At 38.2% G+C, this 16,787-nt stretch overlaps 1 protein-coding gene across 2 annotated transcripts in view; it reads right to left on the bottom strand.

Moving 5' to 3' along the window:
* Positions 1-2,533: 2,533 nt before the first annotated feature.
* Positions 2,534-16,787, bottom strand: part of EDARADD (EDAR associated via death domain) — a 29,121-nt gene continuing 14,867 nt past the window's right edge. For both annotated transcript variants that reach the window (XM_089777368.1, XM_006122070.5), the window contains 3 exons: positions 16,098-16,186; positions 13,264-13,309; positions 2,534-9,885 (listed from right to left, as the gene is read on the bottom strand). In XM_089777368.1, coding sequence (XP_089633494.1) covers positions 9,518-9,885; positions 13,264-13,309; positions 16,098-16,186 — 503 coding nt within the window. In that variant the 3' untranslated portion in view covers positions 2,534-9,517. The remainder of the gene's footprint in view (positions 9,886-13,263; positions 13,310-16,097; positions 16,187-16,787) is intronic.

The following is a 16,787-nucleotide window of genomic DNA, read 5'->3' as shown; positions in this document are numbered from 1 at the left end:
ATACCATTGCTGTGTTGTGTCAGGTAGTACTAGTTAATTTATCCAATACACATGGTGTACGTAATGCCAGTGTTAGTTCAAGTGAAAAGGATACTGAAAGCTGTTTCACTGTCTTACTTTTTAAAATCAATAGGCAACATTGTAATTTATTTTTAAAATCAGACGTACCTGGAGGAGTTCTGATTACAAACCAATGGTATAATAGCTTTTTAATTTTTATTATGGTATTCTGTCTTAATTCAAAGAATTAATGGTAAAAATTGTATCTTATTTATCTGCATTACAGTAATACCTAGAGGTCCTGAACAAGATCAGGGCTCCCTTTTGCTAGATGCTATCCAAACACTTAGCAAGAGATAGTCCCTGCTCCCAAAGAGCTTACAATCTAAACAGATATGAGAGACGGGAAATGGTAATAGCCCCATTTTGCCCAGGGGAAACTGAGATACAGTGAGATTGAGTAACTCGTTCGAGGTCATAGAGGAAGTTTGTGGCTCAGCAGAGATTTGAACAAAAGTCTTGAGTCTGAGTGCCGTACCATACCTACAGGACCATCCTGTCTTTTGAGTTTTTAAATGTTGCATATCTTGTTGAGAGATTGCTGAAAAATATTTAGCTATTTTTCATTTCAAGAAGTGATAACATTTTTGACTACTGAAGACTAAAAGATTGCAATACCATATTGTACCACGAGGTGGTATGGGTTGTCTGATAATTACTGTCACCAGATAATATCTGAAAACCCTCTGGGTGTGAAGTATTTCCCAATTTACACAAAAAAGCCATTTGGAATTAAGAAAATATGTCAGTTTGGGTAAATCATTCTTGTCAATGAGTGAGCCAAACATAAGGTGGCTTGCAAATGTTTTGTGACATGACACAACATTAAGAGCCTAGTAGGAGTTGGATGTGTTCTCCACATCCTCACCCGTGCAGTTCCTCTACCAACCACACTGGCCACACACACCTCTGTTTGACACATGAATTCACACGAATTATCAATTGACACCTACTGAAAAAAGTATCTCCGAATCAAGCAATGTTTGTTTTACATGTTAGGCTATGTATAGCGTTTGCAAAGTGATTTGTCTTCCCAAGCATTTTCAAACATGAAAGTATGTTTTTATGCTTTAAATGGTAACCATTCCTTTTTTTGTACATATGCATACAATTTTATAGCTTGCTCCTTGATTATTGCATCTTGTGGATCTCAAACACATGCAGACTTGTTTGCACCTACAGGTATATCTTATCTATACAGAAGGCTTTATTTCTGGGTTTTTACAATTGAAAACATTGAATGATGTAACTATATGGATTGGGTGTTGACCTAATAAACTGCTTTTCTGCTTCTCAAGAGGAAGTTAACGCCTTGTTCCACCTATGGGTTTCATTTCCCAGTTGAGGCTTTTGAAAGAAAACTTCTCTCTCCCACTCTTTTCATGCCATTTTTCTGACACTCAACCTCTGGTTACCTAGCCTTTTGAAAGTCTAAACAAATCAGGCATACCCACTCTTCTTAATGTTAAATTTCCATGAATGAGTTTAATAAAGCTGACATAGTGAGGCAAAATTCATCCTATAAAACCTATATGCTATCTAACATGCTTGTATGGCCCTCAATACTATAGCATTTGAGTGTCTCGCCATAATCCCAAGATGAGCAGGGATCAGCTCTGGCTTCCCACAGCATGGCACTGTGGGATACATACCCATTGCTCATGTTGTTGAAGTTGGTGCCCCTAGTGTGTACACGATCCATTGAGAAAGGGAGCAAGTGTGAACACTCTCTGGAGATTTTTGTTTTGCTGACTTTTGGGTGTCGACATAAGTTTTGTTGCCAAAACTTGGTAATGTAGACATACCCTAAGAACCAGATTTTCAATGGTGTATAGATGTCATAAGATGCAGGTAGATATCTAGTGGGACTTACAAAAGCACTTAGACTAGTGGTTTTAAAAAAAAATCCCAGTAGGCATTTATCTGCATCTTTAGGTGCCTGAATACCTTTGAAAACTCTGGCACTAAGTGACTTCTCCATAGTCACATAGGAAATCGGTGGCTGAGCAGGTAACCGAACCCCAGTCTCCCACATCAGAGGCTAATTATCAAATTATCCTACCGTTGTTCCCTTGGATCACTCTTAAGCTGTATCTAGACTACATCCCTATTTCGACAGATATATATTAGACACTTCGAAATTGCAAATGAAGCGGGGATTTAAATATCCCATGCTTCATTTGCATAATTGCATCATGGTGCTCTTTCAAAAAAGTGCAATTTCGAAAGGGAAACTTCAGTCTAGACATGGTTCTTTCAAAAACAGCAGACTTTTTCGAAAGATCGTATAAACCTCATTTTTTGAGGAGTACAGGATCTTTCAAGAAAGCCTGCCCTTTTCAAAAGAACTGTGTCTAGACTGCAGTTTTACTTTTCGAAATGGCGCTTTTTTGAAAGAGCGCCAGGACTCAATTATGCAAATGAAGCATGGGATATTTAAATCCCTGCTTCATTTGCAATTTCAAAGTGTCTAATTTACATCTCTCTGTTGAAAGAGGGATGTAGTCTAGACACAGGTTTAGATTTTTTTTCTAAGATAGTCAGCATTGTACCCTATTTCTCACACTATTTATAATGACTTAACATATTTTTAATAGCTTGCCTGCTTGAGTCTTCCATTTTCTCAAGTCTTTTGGCTAAACAGTGGCTGGTTCTTGTGACTCACTGTACAACTTTTTTTGGGGGGGAGGGGGGCTGAGAGATGGTGATAGTACAACACTATTGGGGAAAGCATCACAGAGTAACTCTAATCTATATTTGACTTAATTGACCTTCATTGCAATGGAGATTTACAGAATCTTTCTTTTCATTAAAGGGTACATTAAAATGATGTATGATGGCAGTACAACACTATTGGGGAAAGCATCACAGAGTAACTCTAATCTATATTTGACTTAATTGACCTCCATTGCAATGGAGATTTACAGAATCTTTCTTTTCATTAAAGGGTACATTAAAATGATGTATGATGGCAATTATTTCACTGGAAGCAGATCTTGGGGAATTCTGCAATTTTACTATGGCTCCAAATGCAGAATCCTCCCATGACTAGTTGGAAGGCATTGGAACATAGGACAGTAACACAATAGGTGCAACCAAATCTCAAAAGTGTCTCTCCAACAGTTGAACAGATTTAATCTACTAAATAGAAAACAAAACAAATTTCTCTTTATGAGCTCAAACATGTTGGGTTTCATCCAAAGTGAACAGTTTTTAGGAATTTCTCTCAGACTCAATTATCGAGTTGATTACCATGAATGCTTTACTCCACAAAAACATGAGACTCATATTAGAAACCTAAAATACAAAAGCAGCTGTAAATTTATTTATTTTATTTTACTTATTTAAATATTTTTACCCCGCCTCTGTATTTAAAATATTCGAGGCAGCTTGCAAAAGTTTTTTAAATGAAATACAATTGGAAAAACATAGTCCATGAAATCTCTGGTTACTTTTACCAAACTAAAATGATTTAGCCAGGATCAACAGGTATCATGATTGATGATCAAGTGATTCAACACAGGCAGCTAGAGTAACCCATTTTTAATTTGATGAAATATGTTCCTTAGCCATCTGCATGCATGAAACTGCAGACTGGACTTGCAGTCCTATTATGGATCTCCTTGATCTATTGACAGAGCTAAGGTATGAAGGATCATCTTGCATTTATTAACAAGGAACAATACATTATGGGCACTCCGAGCTATATCAAGAGGCACAGTGGTTGTCATTAAAAAGTCATTATTTATTTTGGTGAGACAAGCTAGATGTGATAATCTCTCTTATTAGATACACTTCTGTTGGTGAGAAAGATAAGCTTTTTATCTGACACAGAACTCTTCATTTATTCAGCTCTGTGTCAGCTCAAAAGTTCACTTACTTTTTGTCACCTTAATATCTTGGGACCAGCATGCCTATATCACTGCATACCATACTTCAGTTAGTTATCTTAATTACCCTATTTTCTTTTTAAAAAAAAAACATTGAATTTCAGATGCTTATGTGTGATGTTGATTTTTGAATGATGACTCCTGTAATTTATGCCAGAAGATACACAAAACATGACTATGTCTACACTGCAGAGCCTTGTCAAAGGAACATGTCCAGTTTTTCAGAACAGTTTCCAAAAAAGTGGACGCATTCTTTCGCCATCTCTGTAATCCTCATTGTATGAGGAAGAAGGGATGTGCCGAAAGAGGAGGTTTTTCTGAATTTTGGCCCCATATAGATAGGCCAAATTTCAAAAATGCTTCTTCCAAAAGAAAAGTGGAAAAAGATATGCAAACTGCAATTTGTGTATCTTTTTCCAACATATCTGTGTAGTCTAGACATAGCCCAAAATACCAGGGGTGATTTGTACCTCTAAAAACCATCTCCGCTTTTTTTATAATGAACATAGCCATGCAGAAGTAGGGCAGAGTGAAACTGTTTCTTTACACATTATGACTGATTTCTGTTTCACTGCAAAATTTCAAGGGCCCATTCCCCATCACTGATCAACTCAAAGTGCATACTTGAAAGTTCAGACAAACCTGTGGAAATATCTATGGCAACATTTACTTGTGTAAAGAGCACACACACATTCTTGGGACTTATACAAAATGCACCAGGTCAAACAGACACAGAAATAGCTGAGGATAAATTCGCTAGCAGATGTACCACAGATTTGTGCCAGGTCTTGAGATGCCCAAGTTTCTCTCCACCCCCTGCCATTGTTTGGATAGAGCAAAGAGTCAAGCATAGAGCACTGGCAGCTTCTGGGGGACAGCTACCATATCCCTCTCCAGAATGGGTGCATTTTGTGGCCTAGGTGAGAGCAGGCTCTTAATATGGTCACTCAACATAAATAGACAGTGGAAGAATTCTATACTGGATTGACCCAATGCCTGAAACTTGAAAACAGTATTGAACAGAATGATGCTTACTCTTCTTTAAAGAATGGTGGTTTGAGGAAGGAAAATCCATGCTGAATTACAGGTGTCAGTGGTCTGTAACATGTCCTCATGCTTGTTAAAGGACAAACACTTTCTTTATACAGAGATCATCAGTCAAGAGCAATTACTGAAATTGCCAAATACATTTGGTCACAGGCCAGCAAGTTTAGCCAAGTCAAAACTCCTGTGAATCAAATAGTCTCAAGATACATGATGCATCACTTGCATATAGGTTGGCTCAAAATTGGAAAGGGGACAGGCTAAATGGGGCTGTGCAAAACCGTTCTCAGAGTTCCAAGTGGTTTTTATTTGTTTGTTTCACTATAAAAGCCTCTATATATATCTGAGGGGAAGGGACTGTCCCATAGATGCTATCTAGAGCAATGTTTCTTAAACTTTGAGACCACAGAACACCAAACAATAATATTTTTTTATGCGGAACACTTACGAAAATTTTCTTCAAAAAAAAAATTGTTGTCAGACAAAAATAGACAAAAACAAAGAAGAGGTCGCGGCACACCTCGAGTTGTTCACAGAACACCAGTGTTCCACGGAACATAGTTTAAGAAACACTGATCTAGAGAGATTTCAAAAAACAGACTGAAGTTACATTTTATGTAGGTGACTTTTCTGCTTCATTGCTACTGCTGTCAGGCTATCTATCATAAAATGCCACAGGTTAAAGAGGAATAAACTAATTTGCTGTCCTTGAAGACCTATTGGAAAAGGGCTGTCCTGAAGCCACCAGGGTGATAGGGAAGGTAGCCAGTAGCTCTCCTGGCAAAAGTTAAGTTGGCAGGCTCTGACCTTGTGGGGGAGGATAAGAAGAAGGTAATGAAATTTCAGGTCTAGGTACAATGTGCAAACCATTGAAGAGCCCAGGCTCTCAAAACAACTTCTCATATAAGCCCAACCTATGGAAGTTTTACACCTCCCTAGTCCCAATCTAAAAAAGATGCAGCAGCATTAAACAGTCCATGTGTGTTTATCTCCTTATCTCAACTTTCTTGAGAAGAAGGAAAGGGATGCATAATGTTTGCATGATGATACATGCTAATAAGAGTAAGGCAATATTTGTTGCCCGCATAAAGAATCTTGATTCCAAATTTCTGATTTTTTTTCAGTACAAATCCACTTGCTGGTATTTTGGCGGTACACAATAATTGCTGACTTTGAATACATCAACACCAACTATCTATGCATCTGTATTATTTAAAATTAATTTTACTTACCATAGAAATGAGAACAAACAATAAAATCAAACATCTAAAGTTTGTTTGGTTTTTTTACTAACATAGTATATATTATAACAGAGATATTAAACTTATTCAAAGACTGATCAGGTCAATGTCTTGTAGACTGGATATTCAAGTAAGAAAGTATTTGAAGTGTCTAACCCAGTTCATGCTAGGGATATGAAGGTATAGTTGACTAATCGCTCCCTCCACCCTTGCTGCCTCTATCAGAACGAGGCAGCAAGGGGAGAGGGGGAGCAAAGGGAGGCTTCAGAGCGGCAGCGGTGAGTGGACCCTGGGCTCCATGCGGCACTGCCACTTAGAAATGCCATGTGGGGCTCCCCGCAGCATTTCAAAGAGGCAGCGCCACATAGAACCAGGGTTAGCTGGGGACTCGCCTGATGACCCATAGCAATGCTGCTTTGAAACATTGCAGGGAGCTGGGGAGCCAGCTGGGGACTCCAGCTGACTCCGGCTCCATGCGGCACTGCCACTTTGAAATGGTGCAGGGAGCCCCATGCGATGTTTCAAAGCAGCAACGCCATGTAGAACCGAGGTCAGCAGGGGAGTGCCCAGCTGGACCCCAGCTCCATGCAGTGCTGCCACTTTGAAACGCAGCAAAGAGCAAGAGGCCAACAGGGGACTCAATTCGTCTCCCACTGGCCCAGTGCTCCCCAGATCACTTTTGCCTTTGAAGTGTAGCAACAGCCTTGGGGCTGTTGCTACACTTCAAAGGTGAGGCTCCCTTCTAGACTAATTGAATAGTTGATGCAATTTGCATCGACTATTCGATTAGCCTATTAATCTAAATTTAACATCCCTAGGTCGTGCCATATCAAGGATACAAACATTAAATAAATCCTATTATGTCAACTACAGTTATAATGAGCAACTACAGGTGTAAAAGTTTAAGAATAACCTTTTCAAACCAACGAGCCTAATGTTAAGCTAAATTCATGCTTGGGCTCATAAATAAAAGTGACCTTCTCTTCAGAGGTGCTGAACACATACAGCTTACACTGACTTCAGTGAGAACTGCAAGGGCTCAGAACTACAGCTGGTTGGGAGATGAAGTGCGTGTCCCCTCCATGGAAAATTATGATTAAATGAGATTTGTTTTTCTAAAAAAAAATATTTATGGAAGAACTAGCATGTCTGCTGACAACTGAAATATTTTGATTTGGAAATGCCAATGCAGTACATCATGCACCCATTCTCAAGAAGTCAGGCTTCCAGGTTGGACTACAATGTCCCATGAGAAAACATATTCCCTTTAGGTGAGAATATGACAGTGCCATGGGTACAGAATGCCATGGGAGATTAAGCCTGGCTGAGGACCTCAGCCCACAGAGGAGAATAGCTCCCATGAGGTAACACAGCAACATTTCAGATTCAAAATATTTTAGTTTTCTGCTAAAAGCGTCTCACTTTTTAATCACTCAGTTTTTTCGATTAAAAAAACAAACCCCAGTGTTTTCCTGCAGAAATCAGATTAAATTTCATGAAAATTAGTCAATCCAATTTCTCTTCCAAAAAACGATTGTGATGGAAAATTTGACCCTTACTACCCAGCATCTGAAATCAGGTTACTTTATTCTCATCTTTACTGAAGTCAATGCAACAACACTGATTTATGATGCCTGTAGATCTGGCCCCTGTTTGAAATGGACAGCTTTTACCTCCAACTACTTTCTAACCACGCCCACTGATATAAAATATACACAGTATAATATGTATTAGGCCTTGTGTTGTCTTGAAGTAGAGATTTCAATGCACAATCCCACTTTTGCTATATACCTCTTTGCTTCTAAAATTGAGTGATGAGTCCTAATTTATGAAACTAAATGGTACATGAGCCATAACCCCATCCTAGATTTAGCCTATGTTTTGGTACATTGTCCACTGTTATTTTGCTATATATGTTCAGGTACAAACTCAAGATGCTTTAGTTAACATAAAAGAATGTCTAAAACTACTGGAATAGTGTTACTAAATGGTTAATAGCATTCTCATAATTCTTATTGTGACACTATAGCAATAAGTGCTCTGTTGTAACAGATTTTTTAAAATAACTTTAAAAAATTATAGGGAAAAGAGCAATATCACTTATTCCTTATCCCTTTTAAAATGTTTTAAATTTAACCATTTAAATTCAAAGGAGCAACAAGATCAAATCCCTAGGGGTGACTGATAAGTCTTAAATCCTCTTAAACTCTCCAGTAGTTATCCATATTGACTCCTTTAAGCTATAATGGTGGCTTAAGTGGTACATAAGCCTTGTTCTGTTTTACAGGCAGGAAATAGTCTGAGCGGAAAATGGCTCAGCCCACAGGTCTGTTTTGTGATCTCTTAGAGAAGACCACAATCTTTGATCGGGAAAGTCATTGTGGGTACTGAGGATGCTGAGGGTGACGCTAGAGCTGTTTCCCACTCCAGAACAAGAAGCATTTGAGGAAAAAATAAATAATCCTCCCACTAAATGTTTCCTTCAGAATTCTTGGAACTAATTTTTAATGTAAGATATTTTCTTAATTGTTTTTTTGTCCTCACTCATGTGCGCCTTGGAAATTCTCTCTGAATTACATGTGATTTTCCATAATCAATATGTAATTTTAATGTAGTATAGTACTATATTGTAATATGTCTTTTTTATAAATAAGTATCCAAATTATTTTTTTGCAAAATGGGGGTATTCAGACATTAAATTAATCTAATAATGCAAAAGCAAACTGATCTTGGAAATACATGAGGTGTTCCTATACAAAATATATTTAAACATTTCTAACAGTCCTTTTATTCCTTCTGCTAGACCTGAAATATTACCAAACACCTATTAGGTAGAAGCTGACATAAAAGACAGGAACATGGTCACCAGTGAGGTAGGGACAACAGTTCAAGGGTCTCAGCTGCTAATCAAAACTTTACAAAACAACACCAGTGGGCAACTGAAATGGTTGTCAGTTTCATTCCTTCCAAGGTTCTAAATTGCAAGGGCCATACTGCTCAATGCTATGTTATTTTTCACTCTGCTCCTGCTTGGGAAATATATGAACATTGACAAAGATTCAAGATGTTTGATGACTCAGGAAGACAACGCAGTATTAGTAATATTCCATTCACATTTGGAAGGTTATCTTTGCAACCAAAAGGGCTTGAAATGCATATATAATAAAAGCTTATATTCTGCGTAAACTGATGGTTTGTGCCCTGCCACTGACAGAGAAAGCTTCCCTTTCGCTAGTGGTAATTAGACAAGTAAATTTTTCAAGCTAACAATTTTTCTGTGATCTAGAAGTGAGTTCCATTCACTCTCTTTGGCCATTCTTCCTCCACCCACTTCAGCAGCACTTTTACAACATCAATTCTTTGATATAATTTGCATAGCTCAATCAATTGTTCCACAGTCCTGTCACTGTTCCGCAACAAAAATTCCAGTGTAGGGCTTTGTTGTTTCTGTTCCAGGAAACACAATTCATCATAGGTCATTCCCCACTTGCTTGCAAAATTTCTCCAGTTTTTTACTGTAGGGTGGCATGGATCCAACTTTAGCCTCATTGTGTACAACAAGTCCTCATCATTGAGTAAGTCACCGATGGTTGGAGCTCGTAACAAGCATAAGGAGCAGGTGCCATTTTCTTTGCAGGACCTCCTCATATCTACAATTATAAATATTACATTGAAAGTTTAGAATATATTCTATTTTCCATGGCTTCTTTTTCTGACACAAACCTTCATGCACTGATGAGGAATATCATGTTGTTCAAAACTACTTCTAAAATAATAATGGGGATTTAAAATATCTTCTCCTACTGAATTAAATTACTTTTTAATTTTTGTTGATGTTTTTCTTTGTTGTACACTGAAGATAAAATCAAAACACAGTAACTTTTAAAATATACACTCATTTATAACAAGGTTGTCAGATTGACTCCACTTTTCACTGTGGAATGTGGGCTACTCCCTGGCCTGAAGAATTATCCCCTTTACTTCATGAAAACCATCATAACTGATACTTTCACAGCCATGAGTACTAAACAGAAAGAAACTCTCTTAACATCTCAACAAGATAAATAGTAGGATTATGTTGGTAGATGTCACAGCCTAGTTTACTGCACTTAAGGTGCCATCTTTATAATAGTGCAGACTTAAGAAAATATTTGACAGTCATATTTCAGTAAAGATTGTGCTAATGGACACACACAAATCAAATGCCTAATATTTCCATTGATATTAATGTGCCTCTTTCTGTTGTATTCTATGAAGGGAGATTATTTCAAATAGAAATAAATGAAGCAATGAGGAATGTAAGGAATGTCTTCCTTTCGAAAGAGGAATGTAAATTAGGCAAATTGAAAGTGCAAATGAAGCGCGGATTTAAATATCCCGTGCTTCATTTGCGTATTCATGTCTGATTGCTGTTTCGAAAAAGAGTATTTCAAAAGTGAAACCGCAGTCTAGACGCGGTTCTTTCAGAAAAAAAAAAAATAACTTTCAGAAGAACCCGTACTCCTGAAAAAACGAGGGGAACCGGTTCTTTCGAAAAAGGTTTTTTTCGAAAGAACCACGTCTAGACTGCAGTTTCACTTTTGAAATACCCTTTTTTGAAACAGCAATCAGACATGAATACGCAAATGAAGCACAGGATATTTAAATCTGTGCTTCATTTGCACTTTCGATCGGGCTCATTTACATTCCTCTTTCAAAAGAAGACTGTAGTCTAGATGAGTTGGAATTTTGGTGGCAAATGGGTAAACCTTTAAACTGGCCATATACTGAATAAAGAGAGAGAGCAGCCCACAATGGTCTAACTGACCTTACCACAGAAAGGTGCATAATGTGCACAGCTTATAACTGCTAGACCTTTTAAAAATTCAGTTTACCATACTAGTTTGAAAGAGGAATATAAAACCAACGATATTGAAATTAAGACTGGAAAAAGGGATGCTGCTGGAGGACGTATTGATCAGATGACTGATGGAAACAGTGAGTGCGCAATTTCAAGGACTGGTTACGTTACAATTAGAATAAGAGTAGGGAAGAGCTTATAACCGCAAAAAAGCAAATCACATATTCAGAAAGACCTACTCTCATAGCTATCACACTTGTTAATTCTTTTCTATTTTCAGAGACTTATGCCATCTCACAAATGGATTTTGAAAGTTTTTGAAATAACTTGAATTTGAATCTTAGTGCTAATGAAAATGATCAAGCTGAACTTATCTTTTGTATGCATTTTATCTTTCCAGTTCTGCAAAGAAAGAATATGCTCTTGCTGTTTTTGTGATGTCACTTAATTAGCTTTTTTCCAGTCTTCTTTTTAGCAGGCTGAATAATACTTCTTACAATTTGCAGGGGGTTATAATGTGCAACAACTCAATTTTATGATAATTCATAATTTCCATGGAAGGGAACACACAAGCTCTTGTGACTTGCACCACAGAACTGTAGGGCTAGAAGGGACCTGGAGAGATCATCAAGTGCAGCCCCCTGTGCTGAGGCAGGACTATGTGAACCTAGACCATCTCTGATAGGTGTCTGTCCAACCTTTTCTTGAGACCCTCCAATGACAGGCATGCCATAATCTCTCTTTTGGAAGCTTATCCCAGAAATTAACTACCCTTATAATTACATTTTCCTAATAAAACTTACAAAAAATGGTTCTGTAGCACCTGAAGGTATGTCTACACTACAGTATTATTTCAAAATATCTAATTTCAAAATAGTTATTTTGAAATATCTTATTTTGAAATAATGCGTCTACACAGAAAATGCATTTCAAAATAGCTTTTTGCTATTTCAAAATAGCACGTCCACACTGATTGAACGCTGAATCGCATTTAAGACCAGCCAGAACTGATTCCGGCAGGGCCTCAGGTCAGAAGTTACCTTGTGGCCAGGGCTTCCAGCAGGGCACCTTGGGAAGGGCTGGAGGCCCCCTATTTCGAAATAAGTGTCTACACTGCGCTTATTTCGAAATAGCAATTTCAAAATTGGCGCTATTTCTCGCGGAATGAGGTTTACCAATTTCGAAATAAGCCCTCCACTATTTAGAATTAATTTCGAAATAGCAGTTGGCTTGTGTAGATGCTAGGAAAGTTATTTTGAAATAACGGCTGTTATTATTAAATAACTTTGCTATGTAGACATACCCTAAGAGACTAACCAAAATATATAGATAGTATATTTAGTACAGTATTTTTTGGGCAGTCTAAAAGGTGCTACAGGACCTTTGTTGTTTTTTTAGTTATGGACTAACACAGCTACCCCTCTGACCAAAATCTCCCTTGCTACAGATTAAGCCCACTACTTCATTTCTGGCCTTTGTGGATGTGGAGAATAATTTATCATTATCCTCCTTAGAACAGCCCTTACCATATTTGAGGATTGCAATCAGGCCCTGTTGGGCTTCTTTGCACAAGGCTAAACCTGCCCCCTTTTCCTCATAGGTCAGTTTTTCTAAATCTTGTATCAATTTTGCCATCTTCTGGACTCTCTCTAATTCATTTATATCCTTCCTAAAGTGTGGTGCCCAGACTTGGTCACAATACTCCATCTGAGGTCTCAGTAGAGGGAGACATTTCTGCTCTGAGGCATTCCGTAAGCCCTTGCAGTTTTTAAAATAGCTAAATATAAAGGTATATAATTTATACTGCTGTTGTGCTATAATGAAGTCAGTGGGCCAAAATCTCACTTTATGAGCAATGCTAACTCCATTTCACCTAACTGAAGTGCTCGCTGTGCTGAGAGAACATTATTGGCTCTTATCTTAATTTCATTTCATTCTGCTGTGTCTGCTCGGTGAACGGAATGGCATAAAAAAGAAATCAACAAGAATAGTTTATACCTATCTATAGATCAGATAAACTCATGGCTCTGTACCCTGCCACAGAATATTAAAAGCTAAAGAGTGAAGCCTCATACACTCTGGAGTTGCAAGTCCTTTCTAGGTAATTCCAAGCATCATCCTCGCAAATAATTTTTCTGAAAAAAATTAATAAAAATAACATACATGTATGGTAAAGCCTATACATTACCTGAAAGTGATTCTCCAGTATTGTTTTGACTATCACTCTCTTCTTGCTACAAACAAAAAGTAACCTTGAATTAAAAGCATGTATTCAAATAACACACAATAACTTTATGGGTCTAATTTACAAAGTGAAGAATCTGTTTAGAAATATACTTATGTAATGGAACAGAAAAAAACCTGTTGGGTAGACGAGGGAACCGATCATCAGCAATTCCTGACAATTTGCAAACTTTTTATGCAACAGTTACATTTTGACTTCTGATGAGATAGGGATAGTATTTTAAACAGTTCTCCTTGCACTGACGTATCATTTTCACACTCAGTAGTGACAGGTTTATGTTAAAGTATTTGTGAACAAGAACAGAAAAGAACAGCACCTTGTGTGTAACTGCAGGTTGGACCTCCCTGGTCCAGCACCTTCAGGACCTGAGTGGACCTGAATGAGGGAATATTCCAGATCAAGGGAGGATCCTGCTCCCCCTCACCCCCACCTTTCCCCGCATTCCATCACCAGTCAGCGCCACCAGCTTCCCTTTCACCCCAGCCAGTCCCTTGCCTCAGGCGCTCATAATGCTGGGGCTGCTGGCCACATTGCCACAGGCACTTGGCCCCAGCCAGGCTGCTCGCAAGGCTGCCAGCTCTGCTGTTGCAGGCTGCCACAGGCTCAGGCCCCAGCCCTGCTGACATGAGCTGCCATGGGCTCTGGCTCCAGCCCTGCTGCTGCAGGCTCAAGCCCCCTGACAGTTTGCTGATCCTGCTGCTTCCAGCCCTCCAGCCACTAGGCTCTCAGGGCTCTGTGGTCTAAGAACATCCATAGTTCTACTGGACCACAGATGTTGCCAGACGAGAGAGTGTCAGTTTTGGGAGGTGCAACCTGTATAAATCCATCAGCCCTGGGGTTGCTCCCAAAGAAATTTATGACAACAATGGATAATTGGTTAAATGAAAACATCTACAATCTTTGGGCTAATTTCACCTCTCATTTATGCCAGTACAACTGGAGTAATGCCTTACTGTTACTCTGGTGTAAAAGACCCCAAAACTGTTTCTTTTGATTACAGACATGATGAATGATTCATGTTGATGGACACACTTCACCTCATATATTTGGAATAGTTCACACTCTCTCTCCTACACTATCCAGGCTTGTCTAATTTTCCTGAATGATATTTTATTGATGTTAGTATATTAAGTACTCAGCATCTGAAAATGATTGGTTGGGCATGTATAGAGGTCACAAAGTTACTTCCTAGGACATAGTCATGAAATATTATTGCAGAATTGCAATTAAGAGTCTCCAATGTGCCATAGTCATGGGGTGAAAAGTCCTTAGGACTTTTTTTGTAGAGTACCTACAGCTTTGCAGCGATTCAGATTGTCTGACTTAGATTTCCATGCTCCTTGTTTTTATTAGAGGCTGGGTCAGATCCTCAGCTGGTCCACTGTTAGGGATGTTAAATAGCGGGTAATTGGGTAAATATATAACAGCTGAAAAACTCAGCAGTTACACGGTTGCCTGCACCTGCAGTGCAGGGTGGCAGCCAGCTACTGCCTGCAGCCTCACTCTGATACTGAGGCAGCAGTGTAGGGCGGGAGCCTGTGTGTAACTGTGAATGTCAACCAATACACCCAAGGTCATCAGTTAACCATTTACACAGTTAAACTTTGCATCCCTACTGTCTGTTACATGCAACAAAAAGGGATTATTCCTCTGACTCTATGGAATTTGGAGGAGCTTCTTTAAAAACTTTTGATATGAAGAAAAGAGTTCTAGATAAGGACTGGAATTGAATATTTCTGCTAATTCAATTCTAGCCCTTCTTTCTTTCAAAGCTGTGTTTACTTAGCTCCTTTTAACCTGCTAATTAGATGAGGAGAAAATAACCTAATAGTCTGAGGTGTCAATATACGTTATTGCAACATTTATATTCTTTGAAAGCAACATCTATCATCCGAAGGAAGGCACTGTGACTCTGTGGCTGAGACAAACTGAAATCGTTGATGGAGAAAGAAGTCATAAGTAGCTGCCTTCTCTCATTGGGCGGATGCAAGTCCTTCCTTTTTTTTGAAGGACTGAAGATGAAAGCAGAACGGGTTTTCCCCTTTAGACAAATGTAGTTAAAATAAAGCTGACTTTTGTATAGCATCATTCATCCAGTGTCATTCATCCAGAATTATCTCAGAGCACTTCCCTTGAAGGCTCTGCATGCATATACAAGTAAACTATGTACTTTATAATACATTATAACAAGATGCCCCGTTCTTACTGCCACTTACTGTATCATTAAATCCACTACAAGCAGCTGTGTTTACAAGGATTAGATTATTATTTGTAAATGTCAATTTCACCATAGAGACACAAACTGACAAATATATTTTCACTGAATAAAAATCAAGATTTACGGATAGGCAAAGTAAAAAAAATGCTGCTTGAGCATTTATTCCAGTTTCATTTAAGTATATTTACTTTGTGTATTTTCACAAGTGCTGTTGCCAATCTGGATTTTAATAGTAATAAAGTTTTAACTTTTTGAATCTCACATCTACTGTCATGACATAATTATGGTTTGACCAACCCAACTGTCTGACATACACTCGTAACTTCCCATAACTGTTAACATTTAAATACATAACATTTTAAAAAATGCTTAAAATCATTAATATTGCCCACTAAAAATTTTTTTTAAAATGGTTTTTGCTAAGCCTACAGCTAGTTTAAACACACGCATGCTCAAATGCAATTACTGGGATGGTAAATTTGTCCAAAATAGTCTACCAAAGTTTCCCCATGTTTCCCCTGAAAAAGGAACATTTGCATGTTCTTTTCACTGTTCTTACCTGTTGTATTAGGCCAGAATCTGATGTAAGACTCCTGATGTTAATAGATGCTATCTCCAATGTCACTTTATCTGTTAAGTACTCCTCATCTACGGCAAAGAGATCCTGAAAGGTTGGTCTTTCATCCAAATATAAGCTTAAGTTACAAAACTCTCAAACAAAAATACAACAAGCTTCATAAAAGTCTAACACAAAGATATGATACCATGCGATAATGGGTCATTGGGAAACGTAAAATAGAGGGAAAATAATCTTAAATTCTTAATGACTGGACTGTGAAAAGAGACAGCACTATCAAAGGTTAGGCATCAGGGCATAGTAAAATGTTTCCTCTGCATCTCCAATATCCTGTTACTAATGGCAGGGTTACACTCTTCCTTCAGCAGATATACCAGGAGCAGCACCAACATAGTGTTAACCTAGCCAATGCATTAAAGGTATCTGAAAAAGTGAAATAACCTGACAGTCAACACAATTCTTCTTTCCACTTTGTTTTAGTGACTTTCTAAAAAATTCTAGATATTATGCCTTCTCCTTTCCTCATGTTCAGATTATGCTCATCCTGCTCAGGACCCTTCCTGAAGAACATATACACAACCTAAGATTTTACTCGCAGCAGCTTAAAAGTTGTCTACATACCTTTGTAAGTATAGAGACATAGGTTGAAATTCACCCTTATGCAGAGAGATG

Source organism: Pelodiscus sinensis, chromosome 3 (assembly GCF_052426305.1).
Source record: "Pelodiscus sinensis isolate ZL-2025 chromosome 3, ASM5242630v1, whole genome shotgun sequence".
Lineage (NCBI taxonomy): Eukaryota > Metazoa > Chordata > Testudines > Trionychidae > Pelodiscus > Pelodiscus sinensis.
Note: the sequence above shows the minus strand (reverse complement) of the source record. Positions and strands in the feature narration are given on the sequence as shown.